A 26,481-nucleotide genomic window follows, 5' to 3' on the forward strand; every position below is an offset into this window, starting at 1 on the left:
ATATTTTGAGTGTTGAGCACCAAGGACCTCAAAAAATCCCTTAGAAACTGTAATTTCAGCCCTCAGTTTGGAGACTGAAAGGGAGTGGATAGAAGTATACTTGTGAGAGAATACAGTGTTATTAAACCAGTAAAAATACAGGAGATCCAGGTGATAGCAAAGACATCAGATAGCAAAGAAATGATGACAACAGAGCAAATATCATCTTTGTTAGGCTGAATGAAATGCTGGTGGTCAAAATCACTGGCTGTTTCTAGTTATTCCCTGAAGAAACTCAACTCAGTAATGAAAGCTGATGGGGAAATGCCTTAAAGGCTGATTCTGTTTTAACAGATTATCACCGGCTCAAAGATATTGCTCATATTCAAAAAGGAAAATGCAGTTGAAAGCTTGGTAGTACCCACCAATACTGGACTTTCAAATAAGAAAGAAAGGTTACCTCTGCTTCAGTGACCACACTCTTCTTGAATAACCTGTCAAGGAGCTCTTCACTGGAGCATCTGACAATGGCATTAATGGAAAACAGAATTACAGTTAAATGCTTACTTTTACTTTGTAACCACCGCTATCTCAGGAATGTGATGTGTGTATAATATATTAAAATCTCTGTTGCAGAAGTGTCCTTCTTTCAAAAGTGTAATAAAAGGACCTGGGCGTGCTGGTTGATGAGAAGGTTGGAATGAGCCAGCAATGTGCACTCGCAGCCCAGAAGGCCAACTGTATCCTGGGCGGCATCAAAAGAAGTGTGGCCAGCAGGGTGAGGGAAGTGATTCTGCTCCTCTATTCTTCTCTTATGAGACCTCAGCTAGAGTACTGTGCCCAGTTCTGAAATCCTCCATGTCAGAAGGATATGCAGCTGTTGGAACAGGTCCAGAGGAGGGCTACAAAGATGATCAGAGGGCTGGAGCACCTCCCATACGAGGACAGGCTGAGAGAGTTGGGCTTGTTCAGCCTGGAGAACAGAAGGCTCTGAGAAGATCTTATAGTGACCTTCCAGCACCTGAAAGAGGCTACAAGAAAGCTGGAGAAGGGTTATTCATAAAGACTTGTAGTGATAGAACGAGGAGGAATAGGTATAAACCAGAGAGGGGCAGATTTAGGCTTGATATAAGGAAGAATTTCTTCACTGTGAGAGTGGTGAGACACTGGAACAGGTTGCCCAGGGAGGCTGTGGCTGCCCCATCCCTGAAGGTGTTGAAGACCAGGTTGAATGGGGCCTTGGGCAGCCTGATCTAGTGGGAGGTGTCCCTGCCCATGGCAGGGGGTTTGGTACCAGATGATGTTTAAGGTCCCTTCCAATCCAAACTATTCTATGATTCTATGAACTGGGCTGCTCTAAACTAGTGTTCCCTACACATAGGAACATGTTATCATTTGTGATAAAATCTACACATTGGTTATGGGGTTTTGAACTCTGCACTGCCTTTTGCTGCTATTCACCAGACCGGGTCTCACAGGAACAGAGTCCACTTCCAGACATTTCAGAAAAGAGATCTGGTGCTTAACTCATTCACAATTTTGTGTGTACGAATCATGGCTTTTCCTAAAGCAGCAGAAGAATAGCAGGGAAAAGCACACAGGGCTATGCTATCCTGCACTGCAGAGAAAGATTGTGTTTGTTCTTTAATCTCAGGCAAAACCTGAAAATGGTTAATTGCTTAGTTATTGAATAAATGAACTTCACAAGCTCCTTGTAGAAGCAGCACAGAAAAGGATACAACTCCAGAATCAAAATCAATGTTTTCCGTGTTTCAAAATGATCCAGGAGCCTGGTAATTCTGTCATGGGATAGAGAGGCTAGAATATCCCTCTCTTGATGTGCTCGAGCCTTCGTCTTGCTTCGTAGAGGTATGAATTTGGCAGCACAGGACACTCTGTTCCCTTTATGTACAACTCGTTTCACAAAGCTGAAGCAGCCCCTGTGTAAAATCAAAGGACAAGCGCTGCTCAGACTTGGTTCAAAGCCTTCTGCACAGCATGTGTAATCCTTTCCATGTCCCAGCCTTTGACAGCTTCCTGCTGCTCAGGGCTTGAATTCTCAAACACTGATCTTCCTGTATGTGAGGTGCTATTGCCCTCTTCTGGTTGTCTCCAAAACCGAGCAAGATAAAAGGGAATCCAGGGAAAAGCTTTTTCAGGTGATACAGCTTTGTGCTGACAAGAGTTGATGCTCTTGGATCACTTAGATGGTCACGGAGCTTGTACGTTCATCACTATGGACTTGTGATGCTAATGTTGCTTAGGAGGCATACCTGGGCACCTATCCTGCCTGAAAAAGGTTGGAGCTACCTGGACATATGGCCTGTATGGACTCTTCCCATCCTCTGTCAGAAACCTTAGGAAAGTGTTTCCAGCAAACCTGTGATGGGGTGACCTCCCACCTCTGCCAATATTTTCAACTTTTCAGACTTCTCCAGTGCTGGGCTCACCTCTACCTCTGGTTACACACACACAAACCAATTCAGATGGGCAATTAGGTATTCTCTATTAGTCAAACTATAAAGTTAAAAGTTCATTTACCTCCCAATCTCCTGCTTAACCTCATAAAGGGAGTGGAGCTTTCTCCTCGTTGCCACTTTCTTTGCCTCTTGGTCTTTCTTAGCTTTGGAAATGAAGGAAAAGAGGAGTGTTAGTATTCAGACAACAATGCCTTGCTAATAGCATGAAAAGTTATTGCAGGACAGTTTGAGGCTGCAAAAATTACAAAGATCCTCTAAACTTTTGCATAGAGTTAAGTGAAGCTGTTCAATGACAGAACATGTCATCATGAGCTTTGGGGCTGTGTCTTCATCTGCTGTAAATCAGAAAATCCAGGCTAAAGAGCAAAACACCACCAGAGACATGGCCCCACTTATTTCTGTGGCCCTTTGTACCAGTTCAGGATGTAGACTGAAGCACAGGAAAAAAAATCTTATTTGTATATATATGTAGGTCATCAGGTCATTTGCATTTATACTGGACTTTGCCACACAAATGCTATGCAGTGATACAGGGTCGATGTCGTATGGGAACCAGACGATGACTGCTATAGAGTACAGATCGAAATAGCTATGGGGACAACTGAAAGAATGACATTACCTTCATGTACGATAAGCTCTGCTTTGCACAACACTTCCCCTCCTGCATTTTTGGCAACACAGGTATAAACACCACCGTCTTCCAAGACAGCATTGTCCACGACTAAGAAGTAGGTTGTTCCCTGCTTCCCTTGATGGATCCTGTCACTGTCTGCCAGCAATGAGGTGCCCTGAAAGAATGAAATGATATTTTGACTCTGGGAAAATCAAGATGGAAAACATGTTTCTTCTCTTCAAGAAATGACACACAGGAGCAAAGCTACAGCATAGACCTCTTAGGCTACGAAATACCATTAACAAAATCCTGGCTGAAGAACTACCCCATGGCTAACTCTTTCTTTGCTTTCACATTACCCAGTAACATTCTTGGTTCACAACCCACCTGTTGAAATACAGGCTTAGGAGGGAATATCAGGACTATGTGGTTTTTATGTGATAGGACTAGGGGCAATAGCTATAAACTGGAGAGTGGCAGATTTAAACTAGACATAAGGAGGAATTTCTTCACTATGAGAGCAGTGAGACACTGGCATAGGTTGCCCAGGGAAGTTGTGGCTGCCCCATTCCTGGAGGTGATCAAGGCCAGATTGGATGGGGCTTTGAGCAACCTGATCCAGTGGGACATGTCCCTGCCCATGGCAGGGGGGTTGGAACTAGATGATCTCTGAGGTTCCTTCCAACCCAGACTATTCTATGATTCTATGATTCTTCAGCTCTTCCCGTGCACCATGTCTGCACAGCCAGCCCAGGGAGCATGAGGATCGCATACTTTGCTCCTGCCCAGAATCCAGCTTGTGCTGGGACTTTTGCTGCTTAGTATATTCATAAATGCTATGAAAAGAGGGGTACAGGAGGGAGTACGTGTGACACAAAGTGTAGATTATGAAGACCTGCAGAAGGACCTTACAAGATGTCCCCACCCGGCAGTAAAATGCCAGATAAATGCCACATAATAATATAAATATAAACTGATGCAACCCTATTCCCTTACATGAAATGCCGGTCTCTGAGCCGTTCCTTATTACACTGGAGCACAAGTTTGTATTACAGTAAATCACATCATGGCAGCACCAGCTCAGTGCTTGGTAGCAGTCATAAAGTACCAGATGTTATAAATTACTAGAAATCAGAGGCATGATAGTATTCTGAGGAACAATAAATTATTTCTTCTTCCTTTCTATTGATTGTCTTTAGTCACACTAATTTTACCAGTTAGCTGCAGAAAAGATACAGAGTCTGGAAGTCACATTGACAGTTGGAGTAAGCCACTCTTAACCCCATCCTCAGCTCCAAAACTACAGCACACGACTTTGTGGCTCTCAAACCAATCTGCCTTCTTGCCCATCTTGGTCCTCAGAGCCATAGAATCATTAAGGTTAGAAAAGGCCTTTAATATCATCAAGTCCAACCATCTGCCCAGCACGACCGTGCCTACCAAACCTTGTCTGAAGTGAGACATCTACATGCTTTTTGAACCCCTTCAGGGAAGGAGACTCCAAGACTTCCCTGGGCAGCCTGCTTCAATCCTTCACCACTCTTTCAGCAAAGAAATTTTTTCTAATATCAAATCTAAACCTCCCCCTGCACAATTTGAGGTTATTTCCTCTCCTCCTAAACCAGATTGATTGCCCTCTCTGTGAAACAAGACACAGTGACTCCAGAGACAACACAGGGTGAGATGCATGGCCGATGGCTCCAGTGAGAACTGCTGGTCATTCAACAAAGTCTATAGATAAGACCCAGCATCAATGTAAAAGGCATGGAATGAAAGAACAAAAGAAATTTGGCACAGAAATACTGCTTTACATTCTTTTCTGTAGTCCTTATTCTCATCCAGAGAAATACCTGCACTTACCTTAAACCACAAAACAGTAGGCTGAGGTGTTCCTTCAATGACTGCTTGAAATTTGGCTTGCTCCCCAGAATTCACCTGCACATCCTCTATTGTCACTTGCATATAGGGAGGACCTGGAGAGACACAAGGGTTTGTGGCATGCACAATACCATAACTTTGCTTATGATGTGCTGATGTAGGTTGATTTACTCAAATGGGATTTATAGGGCTTGCCATTTAGAGTATGATGTTAATTTAGTGTCAAATCAAAAGATATGGTGATATATTTGGCTTTCTTTATACTGGCATTGCTTTTAGGCTTTATATCTTCACACTTATGTGTTAATTTTTGCTTAATAAAAAGTGACTGCCCCAAAAATGGAAGTATTCAACACAAAAATCACAAAGAGCTATAGACAAAACAAAAGGCAATGACAATCACGAAAGGTGGGAGAGAGAAACAAGATTCTTGCTTACTTGTTGGGGTCTTATCCTCAGTCTTATAAACACATCTTCTTTCTGTAGTCTCAATATAAACTTCACTGTGTACATCCCAAACCACATCTCCTTCTCTTCTGTACCAGTTTCCTGCCCCCGTGGCTGGAGGTGTTCTTTCATGAAGCCCAAAAGAAAAGATCATACCACAGTCACATACAACTACAGAGATACGGGATCATGCCCTGCCATTGATCTGTGTGTTTAACCACAAGACGAATAATTATTTACTTAAATTAATACAAGAAGAATTTTGTTTTAGGAAAGTTAATTTTCTTCCAGCCTTTTCTATGCTTCTTGAACAATGCGTGTGTGAACAGGATTCTAAAAATAGTAATAAACCTACAAGAATCAGTTAAAGTCACCACCTGCTTCCTTTGTCTCAGAGGACTTGCTTGTCTGCCATATTCAGAAATCTGTCTTAAAGTGGACATTTACCTGGTAATAGGGATAGTGCGTTCCTGAGTGCTTTCTTCTCCAGCTGCTGTCTCTTCAAGGGAAGGGCTTGGCTTTGGTCCACTTGATTCTGCAGCTGGAATCTGCTTTTGTGCTTTGCCTAGCAGCAGAAATAGGGCAAGTTAGACATGTCACATATGATGGCACACCTGAAAGCCAGACCACACGTTTGGAGCCACCTCTAGTCTGCGTTGTGTCAGAACTGAGTCTGTCTGAACTCAGCTGAAGCTAAGAGAAGATTTTGGCCTTTTTTAGAAGACCACGTGAAGCAAAGGGCTTGAATAACATCAAAGACTGAATGGTGGCACATTGCGACTGGGCAAGCCTAACTTTTCTGTAAGGAAATGCACACAGACACAAATAAGAAAGACAGTCAGTAGGGGCTATGACTACGACAAAATCATAGAATCATAGAATCATTTGGGTTCGTGAAAGGCAAGTCTTGTGGATGACACTAAGCTGGGTGGAAGTGTCGTTCTGCTGGACGGTAAGGAGGCTCTTCAAAGGGATCTGAACAGGCTGGACCACTGGGCTTAGACCAGTGGTATGAGGTTTAACAAGACCAACTGCAGAGTCTTGCACTTGGGGCACAACAACCCTATGCAGTGCTACAGATTAGGGGAAGAATGGCTAGAAAGCTGCACAGAGGAGAAGGACCTGGGGGTATTGGTTGACCGCCGACTGAACATGAGCCAGCAGTGGCCCAGGTGGCCAAGAAGGCCAATGACATCTTGGCTTGTATCAGAAACAGTGTGACCAGCAGGTCCAGGGAGGTTGTTCTCCCCCTGTACTCGGCACTGGTGAGGCCACACCTTGATGATGATGTTCAGGCTGGACATTAGAAAAAAAAAAATTCACAGAAAGGGTCATTGGGCACTGGCAGAGGCTGCCCAGGGAGGTGGTCGAGTCACCACCCCTGGAGGTATTTAAAAGATGGGTGGATGAGGTGCTCAGGGGCATGGTTTAGTGGTTGATAGGAATGGTTGGACTCAATGATCCTGGAGGTCTTTTCCAACCTAGTGATTCTGTGGTTGGAAAAGACTCTTAAGATCACCAAGTCCGACTGTTTACCTAACACTGCCAGGTCCACGATTAAACAGTGTCCCGAAGAACCACGTATACACATCTTTTAAATACCTCCAGGCATGCCCAGTGTTAGCTTCAAACTATGGATGTTTCAGTTAAACTTTGCATTATGGCAGCAACTCTTGACTCACTGGTGCAATCACAGACTGTAGCAGTGAAAACTTAAATCAATGTAAAACTGGTGGTCCAGGCTGGGGTTGAGGGTACAACTAGTGTGGAGGTAATATGGAGATATGCTAATATGAGGGACCTGGTGATAACATCAGCATTGGTAGCCCTCCACTGAGCTCTTTGAGAAGTTCTCTGAGAAGTTCATTTACAAATCTCAAGTTACATCAGAATATTGTTTGGCATCTCAGCCGTACAGAAACAATGAAATAAAAAAATCATGCAGTTTGATAGTGGTTCATGAATTGTTGTTCTTTTATTATTAATTATTTTATCAGATAAACCAGTTTTTTGAAGGCATATCTGTGCCTTTTTTGGGGGGAGAGCTCTAGGGGATATTTGCTGCTGTCTGGCTTTGCAAAAAACCAGCAGTTTCTAGAAATCACATAAAACAACTGCATCAGGATTGTAAATGTGGTTATTCAAGGCATTGCTGGCAGAGTCAGAGATCCCAGGTTGGTGGGATTGTGCTCTCCTATTGCCAGTATTATCAAAATATTAGCCTTCTTTTTATTCAAAGCACGCAATCATAGGGACAGTTGTCAAATCTCCATCCTATTGAGATAATTCTCCTTATTAATAACACATTTAGTTTTCTCAGATGAAAGAACTGAAAAACCACCTAATTCAGTGTTCTGTTATCCCTGTAATTATGACTAAGGAAATAATCTGCTAGTTGACATTTTACTTCATGGTTTTTGAATCATCCCTCTTTGCCACAGGATTTTTTTCACAGATGATTTCCTACTACAGAGGAAGAAAGCTTTTAAAGCCTTGTCATTTTTGATGCCGTTATTTTGGGCCTGATTCCATGAAACACTTCTATCCTTGTTAAGTTTTATACAATAATATCTTTTTTTTTGAACATCTGTAGTTTAAAGGCTGAAGGCTACTTGACGTTATCCTTTTAAATTGACACTGGTAGAGGACAGTTAGTCTGACTTGACATGGAGACAGCTTAGACAAGTGGTTACAGCAGAAGCAGAAGCCAGAAAAGAAAGGTTGCTGCTTAATCACAGTTGCTTTCTTTTCTTTTTCAGAAACAATGCAAAGATGAAAGGCTTGTTCTCCTGGCAAAACACAGTCACACACACATCATTGGTTTGAATAACATTGAATCTGTTAAGGAGTCTATCAAGGCTCCAGAGGCAGTGAAATGAAGGGGAACTCGACGTGCTGAACATCCTAGAAAGTCTCCAGCAGTTGATACAGGGCTGTTAAACATATTTCCCGCTTGTTTATGGCAAACAATAAATGAAAATCAACCTTTTACTCACTCCACCAAATCAAAACCCAAATGAATTCTTTAAATGTAAAGGAGAATCCCACTCCACTGTCTCCCCGCAAAAAACTTGAAGCAAGTCCAGGGTCGAAAGACTAAAGGTGAAAATATCCCCAGTCATTCCATTTGAGGCAGGTAATGAACCAAACCCTACTTTAGACAGTTTTCAGCCACCTGTTTCTAGAAAGATCTGCCCCAAACTTGTGTCCAGCTTAACCCCAACTCACAGGGATTATTTTTTTGGGTCTGAATGTCCCCTCTTAATCTGCAGCTGTTCAAAGCCCAATGAAACAGAAAAAGAAGGGAAAAATGTAATTATTGACATTTCTGATATTTTTGTCTCGGGACATTTTCCAGACTATACCAAACCTACCATGATCTCCAGCAGTTTGGGTTTGAGTACTCGCTTCATGAACTAGCACAGAGGGACCAGATGCTGTTTGTGAGTGGCCTGAAGGAACAGACCCAGGAAAGCCAAGGTCACCGGCTCCTCCTCTCATGCCTGGGGGAAGAGTCACCAGCAGCGATGCCGAGTCCACGAGTTTCCTTAGAGCTGTCTTGATTTCCTTATCAGCACGCTGAAGCGAGGCCTGGACAGTATTCTCCATCTCTGACTGTGAGGAAGTCATTCCTACAGACAAGAAGAACAGCTTTTCTCTCTTCAGAGTAAACAGAAAGTGGCAGTATTATCCAACCCATGGAAATATTTGCAATTGTGTCCTTTTGCCTTCCTAGAGCTGATGGAGAAATATTCCAGTGAGAGGGAACATAGCTAAGACTTAAAATATGAAAGTTGGCAAACCATGCTTTTGGAAAGATGTATCTCACCAGACTGAGGACACTGTGCCGCACTGCACACACACACACAGACTTTCCCCAGACAGCAGAACGAAGGCTCCGTCTCCCAACTCAACACTATGTTGGTTGCTCTGTCAAAAATACTTTCATAAAGATCAATGAAATGAAACCAGTGGTGACCCATTGCACTGACACAGACCCTACGTGCAAGGAGGACGTTATTCTCACAGAGAAGGAGAAGGAGTTAGCAGATACTAGCCTTGTCGGTAACTCTGGAGAAGGGTGGGGTAAAGAAGGGAGGGCTGCTCTGCTCCATGAGCCTGTAAATCTGAGACAGTGGAAGAGAAGCTACTCCTTGCAGAGTAATGTTTATGTCCTTCTTCACCATATCTGAATATTTTTGCTGGGCTTTGCACTAGAATGGACCTGAGACTTTAAAATTTTTACTAGACTATGATTTTGCAAGATACTGTAGGAGCAAGATCAGCTGGTCTGTATAGTAATGTACAGCAGTAATATATGGGGAAGAATTATGTAGAGGAAGACATAACTCAAGAAACATGCCTCAAGAAACAACTCAAGACATGCCTCAAGAAACTCACTGTCTTGAAGGCAGAGAGACGATAAAAGCTTTCCACACATAAAAATAGATTTTCAAGCATATATCTTTGCAGAACAGCCACTCAGGAGAAGAATACCATGGCGTCATCCCCAGTCAGCACTGGTAGCTGCTAGGCTAGGATGGGAACATGAGACCTCAGGAGCTTATCTCATCCATTCTCCTGCCCAATACACATTTCACAAAACTTGAAGAGGCACAACAAAGGGACAGACAATACATAGGGAAACCCTCAAGAAACCATACAGACAGACAAAATGCATGTCAGATTAAGACAATTCATCCTATTCTTGATGGGATTGCTTGCCAAGCCAGAGTGTTAACTCAAATCATCATGTGGTTTAAGAGAAAATAAGAACACTTGCACATAAACGGCTCTGACTTGTCAACATCATTGACACAGGAGCATGTCCTGTATCTGTTTTGATGCTCCTCCTGTCCTAGCTTTAAGAAAGTAAATTCCCATGGTAGCACTTAGCAGGTAAAAGTTGAAGGCTACATTTAGATCAGCCCTGTTTGAAGACATCTCACTTGATTTTTGTTTTCAATGTCCTTGCCATGAACACAGCTATGAAATATTTAGTTCTGGGTTTGTTGATGCAACAAGCGAGTTTTGCTCACATGGTATCCCAGAATGCCCATCAGTGTTCATCAGCACTGGGCTGCGTGGAAGATCTTTAAATGTTTCCCTAGATAAATATTTTGATTCTCTGTTGTTTCTGTTGTGATTGCCACCAGCTGGTGCTCTCCTATGAGCTGGGCAGCTGCCATTTACTGCACTGTTTGGAAAGGCATGAACCACCCTTAGTATCTCTCAATAAAAGAATATATTCACAGTTTATATATATATATATGAAAATATATTCACATATATATATAGAGAGAGGTTATATATAATCACAGAATATTTTGGATTGGAAGAGACCTTAAAGATCACCCAGTTCCAACCTGCTGCCATGGGCAGAGGTACCTTTGACTGCATCACATTGCTCAAAGCCCCATCCAACCTTGAACACCTCCAGGGATGGAGCATCCATGACTTCTCTAGGCAGCCTGTGCCAGTTCCTCATCACCCTCACAAGACAACTTTTCATCCTACTATCTGATTTAAATCTTCCCTCTTTCAGCTTTAAGACATTACCCCTCATCCTATCACTGCACTCTCTGATAAAGAGCCCCCCTCCCCAGCTTTCCTGTAGGCCCCCTTTGAGCACTGGAAGGCTGCTACAAGGTCTCCCCAGAGTCTTTTCTTCTTCAGCCCAAACTGGAGCTCATGCTGTGCTCATATGGGAGATGCTCCAGCCCTTTGATCATCTTCCCGGCCCTCCTCTGGACTCAACAGATCCATGTCCTTCCTGTGCTATTCTGCTAATACCACCACTTTCCTTCCCATTTCCATTCTGTCTGGGGGTGTTGCATACTGTGAACAACTTCAATATTAGCTGAAGTACGTCAAACTTGAACATCCCATTTCCAAATTCAAAAATCACAATTGTAAATGTTTCCACCTCACACGTCCTTCAACCAATAACCAAGAACACAAGAATTACACATATTTTGAAGTTCCAATCTGGCCTCGGAGAAGAACTCAAGAAGACAGGCATTGTTCAAAATTATTGACTCCTTAATCTGGGTTGGAAGTTTCCCTAAAAACAAGTTCTTTCACTTGAACTCTTCTGAAACTCTCCATAAGAAGCTGAGCTAGAGCCATATTCCTGGGTTGCAACTTGACTCCTGCTGAAATCAACAGGAAAAGTGGGTGAGCTGAGGGACTTCTGAGTGCCATGAACAGAGAAGAAGACAGAAACCCAGTGAATTCAGTGACAGCTGATGCAAGACATTTATTGATATAAACTCAGCATCTAACAGCATATCTTCCATTTTATTTTTTTCATTTTTTTTATGTGTGGTTTTTTCTTTTTGTATCTCAAGCAAACTGAAGTTTCCACTTTATTAATACCCATTTACCTGCAGGAAGTTTAATAAAACAGTCTTTGTATTAAAATTTTCAATACAGCTGCATGTTTTCATCTAAAAGAAATAAATCCCCACACATCTCATTAGTTATCTACATAGTTTAATCACTTACAAGCATAATTTTTAACCTCTAGGAAAACATTCTGAAAGTGTATGTAATGAACTTTTCATAAACCTTTCACTTTTTGAACAAAGTCCTGCATAGGATTTTAAAATTTCCTTTAAATTTATTCTGTTTTGCTTAAATGTCAAAAGAAAATGTAAACAGATGATAATTGCTTTGGGCTAATGAATCAAAGTATCCTTATCTCTCCTATGACCATCTGAACTGCAGCTTTTCGTCTTCTTTGGAAAAAAACGAGCAAGAGCCATAACAGGAGGAAACCTCCTTGTTCCTTTACACATCTTTGCTATCTTTTTGATGAAGATTATATTTTTGAAGACTATCATATCATAGGGCAAATTCTTTTCTCAGCAGCATCTTTGTAAATCCAAACCAAATCCACTTCCTTTTGTGGAATTATTCTAGATTGATACCGGAATAACTGAGATCAGAGTCAGGCCAAATAAAAAAGAAATATTTTCAGATTTGAAAGTAGTTCTCTGTTGTATGTCTGTTACTTTCCAACGTAGAGTGCAATATATGAAAAGCACTAATATATATCTATCATATTTCTTAATCATAAAACAAACTCTATAAGCAAAGGAGATGTTATAAAAAATGAGAGAGTAACGTCAAAGAGGCTTGACTTCTTTCACCACATGTAATCAATGGAAAAGCATCCCATAGTATGAGGGTAGTGCATATGATATTAAACATAACACCCTGTTTGGATATTGAAAGTAAAAGGCTGTGAATTCAGTATGTTCATTTTAGTTAGCACATGTTCAAGGTACACCTGCAGAAGGAAAATAGTGTATTCTTGTCTACAAGCACCTTTCATGAATTCAATCTCTGTTAGCAGGAATATTGCCCTGCTTCACAATTTTACCCAGCTGGGAAACACAGGCAACATCACACCCAAACATTTCTAAGGCAAAAACTCACTCGATCCTCTTTCTTCATGCTAGTTAGAAATTCAGCCATGTCTGAGCACTTGTGGTTTCCCTGCACCATCTGAATAAAAACATTTTCTGTTGTGACAGTGGTAAACAACTCAGCTGGGAAAAGGTGTTGGGGCTTTTCACCCCACATGTTTGTCAGATAGGGAGGGCCAGTGCTTGGTCCTACTGAGATCAATGGCAAACTCCAGTTGACTTCATCCAGGACCGATATTTGGGCCTGTGAGCTCATTGCTTTCCAGGGCTGAGCAATTAACTGAGGGTCTGTGCATCATCCATTTCTTGTGAAGCCAACAGGAATGGGCCATGCTCAGTGCATCTTAGCCTTCCCCTCACAATCAGAGCTCCCACTGAGCTGCAAAGCTCCAGAGAAACTCAACAGAAGGCAGTACCTCTACAAGACAGCTCAACATACATGATTACAGTAATATGATGCAATTGTAACTGGCAGTGCTTCCAAAGCAACCCTATTTATTTTGAACAGATACATTTTTCAACCAGGCATTTGTGTTAAAGATATCTTTTCTTTTACTGTCTCTGTGCTCCTGCTACTTTGTTGTAGCTCAGTGATGTCCTCTTAGTGCATATAGGAGACATTATCCATTATCAATCTGCTAACAGTAATATTTCACCACTGGCATATACAGGAGACCAAATATTCTTGCAGTAATATTTATTGACAAAGACCATATTTATGGCTCTTTGTATGTGTTAGTGTTTAATTATAGATGCAGAAGTCATTTTATGCAGCACCTTATTCTTTTGCTGCACTTTAATTAAATCTATATTTTAAAAGATATGGCTTATAAATCCACTATGCTAGAAGTATAATAACAAAAGCTATGTCTTTAGACATCTAGGAAGGGGATTTGAACATAGCAGTATTTTAAAAAGAAGGTCTTTTTTTTTTACTTAAAGCAGAAGAGAATAATGAAATCTTTGCTTCCTCGAGTCAGTGGGATTTTCACCACTGACTTTAGTCAAAGTAGAATTTCAACCAAAAGGTCTGAGCAGCCCTTTGCATCCCTAGGGAATGCAATATTTTCTTTATGTTTCATTCCGTGACAGAAGTGTAGAATAATGTAACCAGACTCTGCATGTTGAAAGGTTTATGAAGAAATTTTGATGGAGCTAGTTGGTGTCAAAAGTGTACAGTAGAATCAAAGCAGTGTGAAGCTTCTTGACCTTTAGACACATGCAGTGACAGGAGATCGTGTTAGCTGGAAACAGTCCTCCTATCCTGGGCTGCTGAAGAATGCTGAAAATCTTAGATACTTTCACCTTCTTGCCACGTCATAATGGACAAATGGGCACTTGAAATACTTTTTACGTTCACGGACAAAACCACACTTATTCATTTATATTTCTGTCATAGGCAGGAGAATTAGGCTTTTCCTAAACCTACCATCACTGCTCCACTACGGAATGATATATGTTCATGTTGATCAAAGCTCTTACAATTACAAACTGTTCTGGCGGACATGTTCCCTTTAAGACTGGAAAAGCTTGACATATCATATTTAAATATATTTTCCTCAAAGGTATTCCCTTGTACATGTTACCTTTTAATTGCCACAAATTCCCCTCACCTACAACAGTTTTTATTAGGGTTTTTTTTTTTTGTCCTAAAATGCTGCTTTCTTTTGTGTTGAAAATTATGCTTGCGGCTGCTCAGCTTTGGGAAAGGTCTTCTGTGCTGATGTGCAAGGTAACAGGCTCGCCAACAGTCCCATAGCTGAGGGTTCTTGTGGAAACTTCAGTTTTAAAGCTTGATTGTCCATTGTCTGCTGAGAGCTGGACTTCGGTGCAGAAGGATGGTTTCACTGTGAAAGAGGGACCAGGAGAAGCTGCTGCTGTTGCTGCATGCACTCCAGGTGTCACTGCCATGCAGGTATCACTCACATGGAAAGAAATGTTTGAGGGTCCTACAGACTGCACACCAGTTACTCTAGATGCTGACACGAACACGCTCCCAGGAACATGCTCCTCAAACTGGCTGAAAAATGTTTGCCTGGGACCGGACACCACAGGTCTCACCAGATTCAGTAGCACTGGCTTCCCAACCGTTGGCTCGTTGATCTCTGTCTGAAGCACGGAGATCTCGCAGGGTTTCTCTGCTGCATGCTTCTGATCTTCACACCTGTATGTCTCACCTTCTTCAGGAACATAATCTTCAAGATCTTCCAAAGTTAATACTTTGCCATTGTGGGTTAAGATTTTGCGGTCCCGAGTGCTAATGTCATCTGTCTGTGGTTCCTCTGGTTCATCAACTATAATGACATTATCCTCTTCTGGAAGGACATCTTCCATTACTTCAGATACCCCCTCTTCAACAGGCCAAGATACATCTAATTCATCTTCCTCCTCTTTAACTTCTGGGCTTGCTGGTGAGAACAGAAATTCGTGCTGATCTGCAGCAGCTGTCTCAAAACTGAAGACCAAAGGCTCACCCCCACAGGCAAGCAGTGGGGAATCAACATCTGACCCATAGTGAACACTTGCTTCCTGTGGGGAGTTCTTTCCTTCGGTTCCGTAATCCATAAATGAATTATTTCCTAGCTGTTCAGACCCACATGGGGAGTTTCTGTCTTCGCTGCTGATTTGAGGTCCTTCCTGCTCAGTTGTGTACACCAGAGGCTGGATATTGGCTTCAGAGAGACTGTCATTAGGCAAAGATTTTGATTGTTCCACCAGCTTATTGTTGGAGTTGTTTGTGTTTGGATCATCTTCTGGGGAACGCCTAGGCCTTGGGCTGGGAAAAGTGAATGTTAACACCCCTGAGTCATCTTTTTCTTGTTTTACTGGAGAAGAGCCCCTTTTCCTTGTAGGTTTTGGTGATTTTTTCACCTTGAATTCAATTATTTCTTCCACTTCGACCCATTTGGGCTTTTTCTCTTCCACGTTGGTCTCTGTGGTGACACTTCTAGCTGCTGCTCCTTGCCTGTCTTCTGGTTCTGTGACAAAAAGCATGGGAACAGCAGACTTCGATGTTGCTTCCTGCTCATGCCTGTGGACAGGCTGCCTGATCTTTGAAACGTAAACTGGTTCTGGAGGTAGTTCTGTTCTTGGGAAGCGGGAAGGTGAATGACCTGATGGAGAACGTGCAGGAGAAACCCTTCCCCTTTGTCTTGGGCTCTTCACCACCGTGGTTATCGTTTCCTCTCTGATGACAAAAAGGGGTGGAATGGAGTTGGCAGGAAGATGAGACTTTTCTGGGAGCCACACTCCATCAGCACATGCCATTGACTTTCAAGGAGCTACAGTGGGGTTAGTTTTGTGAGCACTCCAGCTTTTGGTGAAGCGTGTCATTTTGGAAGGGATACACACGCAACGCACACACCCACATGCCCATCTCCACTTACTTTTTGATCCAGGGAAAACCTCAGTGCCCTGTCCCTCAGGTGGACCCTAGCTCCATTAACATTCTTGGGTGCATGAACACATAACCAGTATGTCCAGCTGAGAAATGTTCTTCTGGATGTTGCTATATTTCATGTGCTTGCTTTGACCACCTACTACGTTACTTTGGACCCAGTGTCACCCAAAGATTTTAAACAGTCCAGGAGTTTAACCTTTTCCTGAATATCCTTGGTAAAATCCTGGCTTCATCAAACTCAGTGGCAAAATGCCCTTTTCTACAGTAGAGTCAGCAGCTTCTTCACTTTGAATACATGTAACATATCTCTATTTTGTTTATTAAAGACTCTTTTGAGACCAGAGATCTGTATTTTCACGTGCATACTGTGACATTATAAAAAAACGCATGAAGCATTTGGACACCAGGAAAAGGAAGTTGGAATATTTCCTGCACAAGTCACCTATGCCAAAATATACTTATTTTTACTCTTCATAATATTGTTATTGCAGACACAGCCTGATCCTAGTACCACAAACTGACATAGGAGAACCTAACCAATCTAGGATGCATGATTGTAATGTATCAGCATATTTCTGCTGGCCTTACTTTAGGTTTTTTGACATACCCAAAGCATTTGGGACTTCTTAGCATCCCTGTGTAAATACGCAACTTGTGTCAAAACAAGATTCTGCTCCCATGCCAGGACAAACATTGACTTAAAATGAGCTACAGATGAAATTGGATCAAATAGCTTTGAAATCTGGGGACGGGAACACATAAACCCAGACTTCAATGCTCTTAGTTTATACATTTAACATGCAATTTTACCTGCAGATATTTCAGTAGCATTTCTTACATGAAACAACTGAAAGGTAGAGACAGTGTTTGCTTTGCCAGCACAGGGAAGCTAACACTCCGCAGTGGAGGTAGCTGGTTTTTTGGTCCTAATAGGCAAAGTTGATTTTGTTTCTGTGTTGGTACTCTGTCCCTACCTCCAAGCAACAGAGTAAAAAAAGGTAACTGAAGGGTAAAGACAATGGCCTGAACTGAGATTATTAATGAAGACAATAGCTTTTTCAGTTCTCTCTTTCTCCTCACCGGCCTCTACTCACAGCCTCACAGGGCCAACTCTGCCCTCCAGCTGCCTCTGCTCTGGCTTTTGCACTGAGGTAGAGAAGGGTGGAAGGAGTCTTTGCGAAAGGAGAGCCCATTTTTCCTATTGCATTTGCCTAACTGCCATGGAAGACTAATCCCCTCAGAGATATTGTAGTCTTTCTCATCCTTTGATCTCTTTTTTGGAGACTGGTATTTTCTTCTCCTATGGAGATCAGATATCTTTCCACCATCAATCTCTCCCTTTGAGGATGCAGTGAAGTCCAGGACTGGATCAGCTACAGTGAGGTTTCTTTCAGAGCATTGTCTCTTCTGGTGCTTTTTTTCGGTTCTTTACTCTTTCCCCCAATTTTTCTATAGTTTTTCTATAGAGCTCTAATGTCTATGCAGAACTTTCATAATAGCTATGGTTCCTCTCTGAATTACACAAAACTAAATCATTTTAGACAAAGGCAAGAATGAATGTGTGCTTGCACTGGACTTTGCTCTACATTGCAAGGTTAAAATGCTCTTTGAGGTTCTGGGATTTGCATGTATAGATATTGGTCAATCCCATCTCTAAATTATCTGCTATTTTCTGCTAGTAGTTTCCAAGCTGCTTCTCTTCCTCAGCTCGCTACACATTGAGGAGAGCTGGAATGTGCCCTTAGAAACTTGTTCCCTAACTTTACCCCATCCTTATTCCAGTCCCAGCTAAGGTCCACTCTAATGAGTTCACGACCACATCCACCATCAAAAGGAGGGCGTTTTCTATTGTTCTAAGATCCTGCTCATAAATGTACCAACCTCCTTTGGGGCTGCAGCCCTTACTTATGGAATCACTTCCTGAGCTGTCCAAAGCAATAGTCTATGCAATTTACACATCAGAAATTTAAAAATCAGCTTAACTGATGATATTTTGCATTGGTTTTATATTATTTAACCAACCAATATTAATGTCACTGCTTTTGATTTGAAATCTTAAAGGGAAAAGTAGAACTACTAGCTGAACTGAGAAGAGATTTTAAATAAAAGCATCTGTCCAGGTGATTTACATGCACAAAGATATAAAAGATAAGATTTACTAAGATTCGAAGATTACTAAATCACTGTCTGTCTCTGAGTGATTCCTTCCTGCTCATCACTTCCTTGGGATGTTTCTGAACATGATATACAAAATATTTCTGTTTATCTCTACTGCTAGTATCTGAAAGCTGGTCTTTGAGATGTACGGGCAGAAACACCTTCATTTTCTGGCCTTAGCAGGGTAAAAAAGTCTAATAACTGAAGATGTTAAGTGCTGAAGAGAGTGAAGCAAAGGCAGAACCCCTTTCTGCCTCTCCTGTCTGTTCTTTGCCTATTCAAGGTGGAAGCTGCTAGGAGGGTCAATATGTCTTCTTACATGCAAGTGGCTCTAAAAAGGCTAAGTGCGTGGATCATAACTAATAGTCATTACATAAAATAAGAAAAGAGATAATAGAAATCAACTCTTAAGCATATTTTAGCTGTCATTTCACTCATCATCCTCCTTATCTATTGAAAGTAAAAAAGTCAACTTTAGCATCATGTCCAAGTTGAGGACTGATTTCAACAATATTATAACTTTTGAGAGAATGCGTTTCCCCCAAACAACAATTTTATAGTCACCTACTACCATTAGGACATGATCTGAATAGCTTGGAGGTGCTCTGAAGGCCTACCACAGGAGGACAATGTTCCCCTTCCAGCATAGGAAACAATATTCATAGAATCATAGATTGTTTTGGATCGGAAGGGACATTGAAGTCCATCCAGTTCCAATTCCCTCTGACATGAGCAGTGACACCTTCCACTGCATCAGGTTGCTGAAAGCCTCATCCAGCCTGGCCATCCAACACCTCCAGGGATGGGGCATCCATGACTCCTTTGGGCAATCTGTGCCAGAGTCCTTGCCACCATCACAGGAAAAAAATCTTCATAATATCTGATCTAAATCACCTCTCCTTCAGCTTAATCCGATTCCCCTTGTCCTACCCCTTCAGTCCCTGATAAAAGGTCCCACCCCAGCTTTCCTGTAGGCCGCCTTAATTACTGGAAGCCACTCTAAGGTCTTCTTGGAGCCTTCTCTTCTCCAGGCTGAACAACCCCACGTCTCTCAGGTGTCCTCATGTTGGATGTGTTCTAACACTCTGATCATTTTTGTGGCCCTCCTTTGGACTCGTATTTGTTCATGATACTTAAAAACATGAACATACCTTAAGATTTTAATGGCTGATGAGCTTCAGGTCCACATATCACTAAGAAAGTACTGCTTTTTGCTGCAATTAATATTTATCATTTTTTAGACACCCAATATAAACCAGGCTTAATGTATCCAAAAAGTCTAAGGACAAAATTAGGACTAAATCAGGACAAAATTTCATATTAGGTATATAGAGACAGAAGAGGATAAAAACATATATCTTGTTTCTGCTTCATTATGAAAGGCTTTACTGAAAAATTTCAACTAGAAAGCCAGAAGAAATCACTGTAAGCTATGAGGTATTTGTTATATTTCTATATTTTTTCAAGTAGCCAGTTCTCAAAGCTGATTTCTTTCCAACACTGAGTCAGACTCTACCTTCTCAAGCTCTTGTGTAATGTCGGCAGTATTCAGTGGAATTTTTTTCACATGTCATATAATAAACCACTGACCCAGGCTGTGTCTAACACAAGTGCGGCTATTGTATAAAAAGGATAGTAAGATACATATTTTTTTTTCAGGTGGTCACTTTGCATAGCACAGAATACCATGATATTTGGTGGGATGGGAATGAACACTCTTGCATGGCCAATAAACACAAGCTTGTTATTGGATCATGCATAGGCAGCAAGGCAAAACACAAATGTTATAAAAAAAAAAAAATCAGCACTTACATGATGATGGTTTTCTTGGGCACTTTAGTCTCTTGTTCAGTGACTACAAAGAAAACAGTATGAACAGCATGGGGTTAAAGAAAGGCAAAAGCTGAAATGATTAAATTAACTTTGCTCAGTTAATCAAAATAAACTGGAGTGAAAAAAAAAACCAACTGTACCATCCCATCCATGCTTTCTGTGGTTATTTCCAGCATCATCTTTAGAATTTCTGACCAAGAATGAGAATTCAGAGTGCTTTCTGAACAGTGAATGATTTAGCTTTGAAATTAAATATTTTGTGAGAACAATGTTGCAAAATCTGTTTATTCTACCATGAGTTTCTGACATTTTTGTTTGGCAGGTCGAAGCTAGAAAACAAGTTCCTTTTTTTAGATTTTTATTTCCTATAATAAGGTGGTGATGGTGTGAGAAATCTGAAAATGCCTTGATTTGGAAAATCCTGGAGAGCTCAAGTTCTTTAAACTGTGATTTCACTTCTTACAAAGAGTTTCCCTAAACACTGAACCAAGCTTTTGTGCACTACATGCAAAATCCAAGCTGATAACAATGAAAACTAAAATAATTCTCATCAGTAAAGAAAATCAACATCAAAAAAAAAAACCCCTAGGAAACCCAGGAGAGTCCTGCAATCACCTATGTCTACTCCATTTCTTATATAATTTGCTATTTTTCCTCACCCTCATCCTGTAACAAACTGGAAGCTGTCAATGCATATCAAGATCAAAAGAAAAGCAATGATTTAATAATTTTGTGAACATTTCTGAAAACTGACACTTTTAAAAATAAGAAAGATACTGTTTGAAGAGCTAATAGAGATATTCAGCAGGTTCCCATCCTATCTGCTGAAATAAAATCAAGACACCATTTGAACCAGACTGTTACAAACACACTCTGAACTGCTGAACCTATTTGAGATGTAGGAAAAACAACAGGAAGCCCCACTTTTTATTTAATAGAATAGAAAAGTTTCTAAAAAAAACCCTTTAATTTAATATTGAAGTGATTTTCCCATCAATTGGTTTGTAGTCTTCCAGCCAGCCTATAATAAATAAGCTCTGGTAATTTTCAGTTGGTACAATTGAAACTGAACTACAATTCAAAAATATCCCTATAAAATCACTAACAGTTCTTGCCCAGGGAACTTACAGTGTTTGTTTAATAACTTATGATTAGTGCTGACTTTTTCAATAGTGTCCCAAAACAGCACTGACTGAAAATTAAAAATATAATTATGTTATTAGATGGAATAGTTTAATTGAATTTTCCTTTCTCTTAACTTCCAAAGGCTCTCTCTGCCTCTAGGTAAAACAACAAATCTGATTATAATGAAAAAGAATTTTGTACAAATGTTGATGTCAGCATCTCACCTAGAGCTCTACTTTTTCTTTGCAGAGTCTTGTCTGATTTATGCATGTAAAAATCTGGAATAATTTTCAACAGAGACTAAGGAGCTACTGCAGAATTAAATGCGTTTAAACAAAATCTGTTTGGAAATCAGAGTTTGTAGCTTTCTGGGTAAGTAAAGGGCAAAATTCCTTTGAAATGTTTATCTCTGAACACAACTATTATGTAATTGTTTCCTACTCTTGGTTAATATTTTTTAAATAATTCAAAACCTTTTTTTTAAATGGTGGACTGATAATGATACGATGACAGAAGATGAACTAAGTGCTTGAACAATTTACTGCACCCACAGCAGAAATTTTCACTGACTTTTAAACCCTGAAGTCAATATTGTGCAATTTTTTTTTCACGGCTTTTAGAGAATCTCATCCAATAACATCGTGAGATAGACCCCGAAGCAGCAGGAGTATCAGTTCTGATGTAAATAAGAATTAATACATTTGATTATACACCTAACATAGATGTTTTAGACAATTCATAGAATCATAGAATGTCCTGAGTTGGAAGAGACCCAGAAGGATCATAGAGTCCAACTCCTGTCCCTGCACAGGACAACCCCAACATTCACACAATGGGTCTATGGGCATTGTAAAAATGCTTCTTGAATATTGTCAGGCTTGATGCCATGATTGCTTCCCTGGGAGCTGTTCCAGCACTCCACAACCCTCCGGGTAAAGAACTTTTCCCTAATATCCAACCTAATCCTCCCTGGCACATCTTCCTGCCAGTTATTTTAACAACTGTATTTATATGACGACTGAATATGTATTCAATTAAATCCCGCAGTGTCTCTAAGATGTTCTCTGTAACGTTTACTTTATTAATGTATATTCTTGCAGTCCTCCCACATGACACCACTGCAACATTTCTCCGTGTAGCAGATGTCAAAGGGATTCCGTATTCAAAAGTTCTGCAGGCCTGGGATGAGAAAGCTGTAAATGGCATATAGTAAATGAGTCCTGATGACTTGCAGCTCAGTGCATGACAGATCCATTTTATATGTGCTGACCAAGGTGTAAGGGAGGATTTAAGCAATCCTATGTGAAGGATAGAACCACATGAAAGTAGGATGAGAGAATTTGGGTTTCTTTTTATTTTTCCCCAAGAGGAAAATATTCTGCACCAGATTTATCATTTCAACTTGTTCAATAGCATTTTAGGAAAACAGCTTTGCGAAGCAGGAGCCCCTGAGAAGCAGATTAAAAGCTGGAAGCATTAGGATGAGCCAGTGCTTCTATAGGACTAGACTCCGCTTTGGTTAATATGTTAAATCATTGAATTACAAGTGAGGAAACATTTAGGATAAGCGAGTTTTTATTGCTCTGAATGGATGAAGAATGGTCTATGGCCTTTGTTGCTAACTTTATGTCTGCTTTCTCCACTCACAGAAACATAAATCTATTTATCCTGCTCAGTACATGCTGCTGGCTAAAACCACAGGAGCACTGCTCTGCTTTTCATCCTTTTCTGCTATGCTTAGGAGTCTGATCTGCAACAAGGGAGGCACAAATCTGACATGAATTGCTAAAGTTAATCTTCAACTGAGCAATTCATGGACACAACACTGTTTCCAAAATTGTGTGAAAGAAATACAAGTGTTTTGCACTCTCCCTGAAAAAAAAAAAAAAAGGTTTTTCATCTGCAGTGACCAACGTGATTCTCCAGGCAGATTGTGCTCTCTTAAATTTGCACCGAAAACCATGTGGTCAGCCCAAAACCAAGACTAACCAACCATGACAATGGAATAAAAGTAATAAGACAAATATCCTAATCATCACCCCAACCAGGGAAGGTGAGGGGGACAAACTCCTGTGCCCTATTTCTTCAGCAGAAGGGTAGCACTAAAACATTTAAAGCTCCTTTCTGTTTTAAAGCAGTCTTTAATATGAAAGCCTCAATTTTTAGCTTTTCCACGCGAGATGGGTATTACCAAAGAAGGGAACTAAGTAACTGCCCCAAAGTTCTGCATGAGATCTAAGGTAAGATTATGATTCCTGTTGCCTGGCTGTATCTGCATGCACTGCTTTTCTTGATGGTTTTGCTTGTCTCCGCTTGTGTAGCTGATTCCTCTCCTACAATCAATTATCTCATCATACATCCTGGACCTGTCAGCCCAGAAGAGAATGCAACACCTTTCAGTAAACACTGGGCTTCGTTTTCCTTAAAACAATGGACAAGTTAGTGAGCCCGGGATGAATGAATCGCAGCGGTAACATGTTAAAAAGGGATGCCAGAGCACATCGGCCCAGTTCTGCCATGTGTAGGTTAAGCAGCAAGGTGCAAAGCAGACAGTCAATTTGAAGTCAAAGAGAAGGATCTTCTTTCAGTTACACTTTAAAATTAAAATTCTTCCAATATCCACATAAAAAGCATTTTTAAAGCAACTCTCCATTGACTTCAGTGCAGCAACCATGTGTAGCTGAAGGCAGAACTCAGCATTTCAGGCTTGCAGCCCAAGCTGCGGCTGCTCACAAAGGGAACCCTTAGTCCAGTGGTTTCCATCCTTTTTTGGATTTGGTCCTTCCAATGGATCAGCAGATTTCATAATGTGAATTTAACTCTAATGAGAAGTTTGGATTTGAGGCCCATAATATTGGACTGCAGGTCAGGGCTCATAAACCACTGCACTAAAGGTATCCCAAGTTGTGGCAGTAGGTTTGGTTCAGTTCCATAGACGGTACAGAAAGGCAGGAGGACAAACACTAAAACAGTTGCAACTAAAGCTCCTTGGGTGCCTCAGGAGACTCTCAACAATAGTCATTTTGCAGAACCAACGATAAATCAGGTAAAACTGCAGGTGAGCTAGGAAACAGACACGGAGTCTATTTTCTGTTGAAATAGTACCACATAGCAGTAATGTTGTCCTCGTGGTGAAGTTACAAATAATCCCATTTTCAAAAATAGAAAAGATTGTAAGGATGGAAAGAGAAAGCCTTTATGAGATCCATCTGTCCCTCCATTTCTTTAGCAGATGAACCTGATTTTTCCATAGGTAGATTGAGGCCGGTTATTGATTCTCAAGAAAGCAACAAATTCCCTCCTCAAAGTGCATTAGGTGAAATGCATTCCTGATGCGATTATGCTCAGAACATTCCTCTTGCTGAGGATAAGCCTGCTCTTTACTCCACTGGCCTGAAGCAGCTCTCCCTCTGTTTCTCCCCGGAGGCGACTCAGGATCTATTTCTTTCCTTATTATCAAATTCAAGCAATTGCACGTCACGGATCAAAATCTATTTCATAACATTTCTGAAGTGTCCAGGCAAACTACAATTATATTTCTTCAAGCAAGCTCATGAAATTTTATTTATGACTGTGGGAATAACAACACGTGACTAATTCAGGGTTGAACATAAAAATGTGCAACTCCAAGAGCTGAACAATGCTCCTACTACTATTTTACAGCCTTTTATTTCATTTTTATAACATCTTCTTCCTTGGTACAGGGGAACTTCATCAAGATATGCCACTCTAACAATGATTGGTTTATGCTCATCTATATCCTGTATACAACTTATTTTTCTCTCTCTTTTTTTTTTTTTTTTTTTTAGCAAGGACAAAGCACACAAGTACTTCAAGGTTTATCCTGATGAAACAATTATAACATTGTTATACTACTAACACCATTCTCCCTGTAATGCTTTTGAGTGATTTGATTGTACTCTGGGAAAGGATTACAAGGCAAACCAGCATAAAACCTAGGCAAGTGAGTACATAGATCAGGATATTGTGTCTGAATCCTCTTAATACAATGATACAACATTAGTGTCTGCAGAGGGTTGGCCCAAAGGTCCGTCCAGACCAGAATGCTATCTCAGACAGGGCCAACAGTGGAACCCTATGGAAACTGATGAAAAAAATAAAACTGGAGTACCCTGAATATTTTTGCAGACTCCAGTCATTTGCTGCACAGCAGCTTCTTGAGTCACAACGGCTTCCTATTCGATGGCTCTTAGTGAATGTTAATAATAAATTGCCAAAAGCACACTTGAACCCCTGTTATTATCATAAGACAATGCAAAAACACTGAAAATGAGGAAAAAAGGTCCTACAGTTCATGGCATAACACTGGTTTTTTTGACCGTGTTTCCACTAACCACATCTGGGACATCTCTCTGACACCAAGGTTCACTGGCATGGAATGGCTTGTGCCTATTCTAATCCTTTCTCTTGTCCTCCAGAACAGCAAGACATCTACTATCTGTTCAAGATGGTCCCTTGGCTGCTGCTGGGAGCTGTTGAAGACAGGCAGCGCTGGCTGGCCCATGCTCAGCCAGCTAAGGACACTTCTAAGATGTTCAACGAACCAATTTGCTACACCAGGAAATGTTCTTTACACAGATGTAGCCACTGATTTAAACTCACTTGTGATGAGTTTATAGCAAATCTGTCTAACACACTGCTTGTGAAAATCACTTTGATAAGAAGGTGTCTTTAGGCAGCTGTTAAGAAAGAGATGTGGGTTTGGATCAGTCCATATCAGCCTACCAACTCAGCAGAAACGTAGAAACAGAAGTAATAGATTCTATGGCTATGTGATGTCTAATATCTGAGCAGTCCTAGATAATGGGTGAACTAATGCACAGGAGGTGCAACTAATATTGCACAGCTCTCGGTTCTGCTTTCTCAATCATTCCAGGCGGTCTTCAGTGATATTTCAGCAACAATCACGCTATGCCTGCAGCTTTAACTACAGGCCCCTGGGGTTTTATTAGCACTATGCTACTCATGATCTGCTAGGCTGACACAGGTCCGCAAGTATTCCAACAGGAACAGAAACATTTTCCTTTCACTAGTGATATGACGCACCCTTCATTTCCTTCTCCTTTTTCATATAATGCATTTATGAGCATTATATGATGAAGTTGATTTGCCAGG

The 26,481-nt window shown here is 40.9% G+C and overlaps 1 protein-coding gene across 13 annotated transcripts in view; it reads right to left on the reverse strand.

Annotated features, from left to right (window-relative positions):
* OBSCN (obscurin, cytoskeletal calmodulin and titin-interacting RhoGEF) overlaps positions 1 to 26,481 on the reverse strand; it is a 201,046-nt gene that overhangs the window by 21,574 nt on the left and 152,991 nt on the right. For 9 of the 13 annotated variants that reach the window (XM_054057959.1, XM_054057967.1, XM_054057964.1 and 6 more), the window contains 2 exons: positions 20,200 to 20,242; positions 11,653 to 16,017 (listed from right to left, as the gene is read on the reverse strand). In XM_054057959.1, coding sequence (XP_053913934.1) covers positions 14,526 to 16,017; positions 20,200 to 20,242 — 1,535 coding nt within the window. In that variant the 3' untranslated portion in view covers positions 11,653 to 14,525. Of the gene's footprint in view, positions 1 to 439; positions 501 to 1,718; positions 1,920 to 2,520; positions 2,603 to 3,078; positions 3,248 to 4,932; positions 5,046 to 5,388; positions 5,523 to 5,844; positions 5,963 to 8,771; positions 9,030 to 11,652; positions 16,018 to 20,199; positions 20,243 to 26,481 lie in introns of those variants that run through there. The other 4 variants (XM_054057970.1, XM_054057969.1, XM_054057968.1 and 1 more) reach the window with 2 other exon arrangements.

The sequence above is a fragment of the Cuculus canorus genome, chromosome 2 (genome assembly GCF_017976375.1).
Source record: "Cuculus canorus isolate bCucCan1 chromosome 2, bCucCan1.pri, whole genome shotgun sequence".
In the NCBI taxonomy this organism is placed as follows: domain Eukaryota; kingdom Metazoa; phylum Chordata; class Aves; order Cuculiformes; family Cuculidae; genus Cuculus; species Cuculus canorus.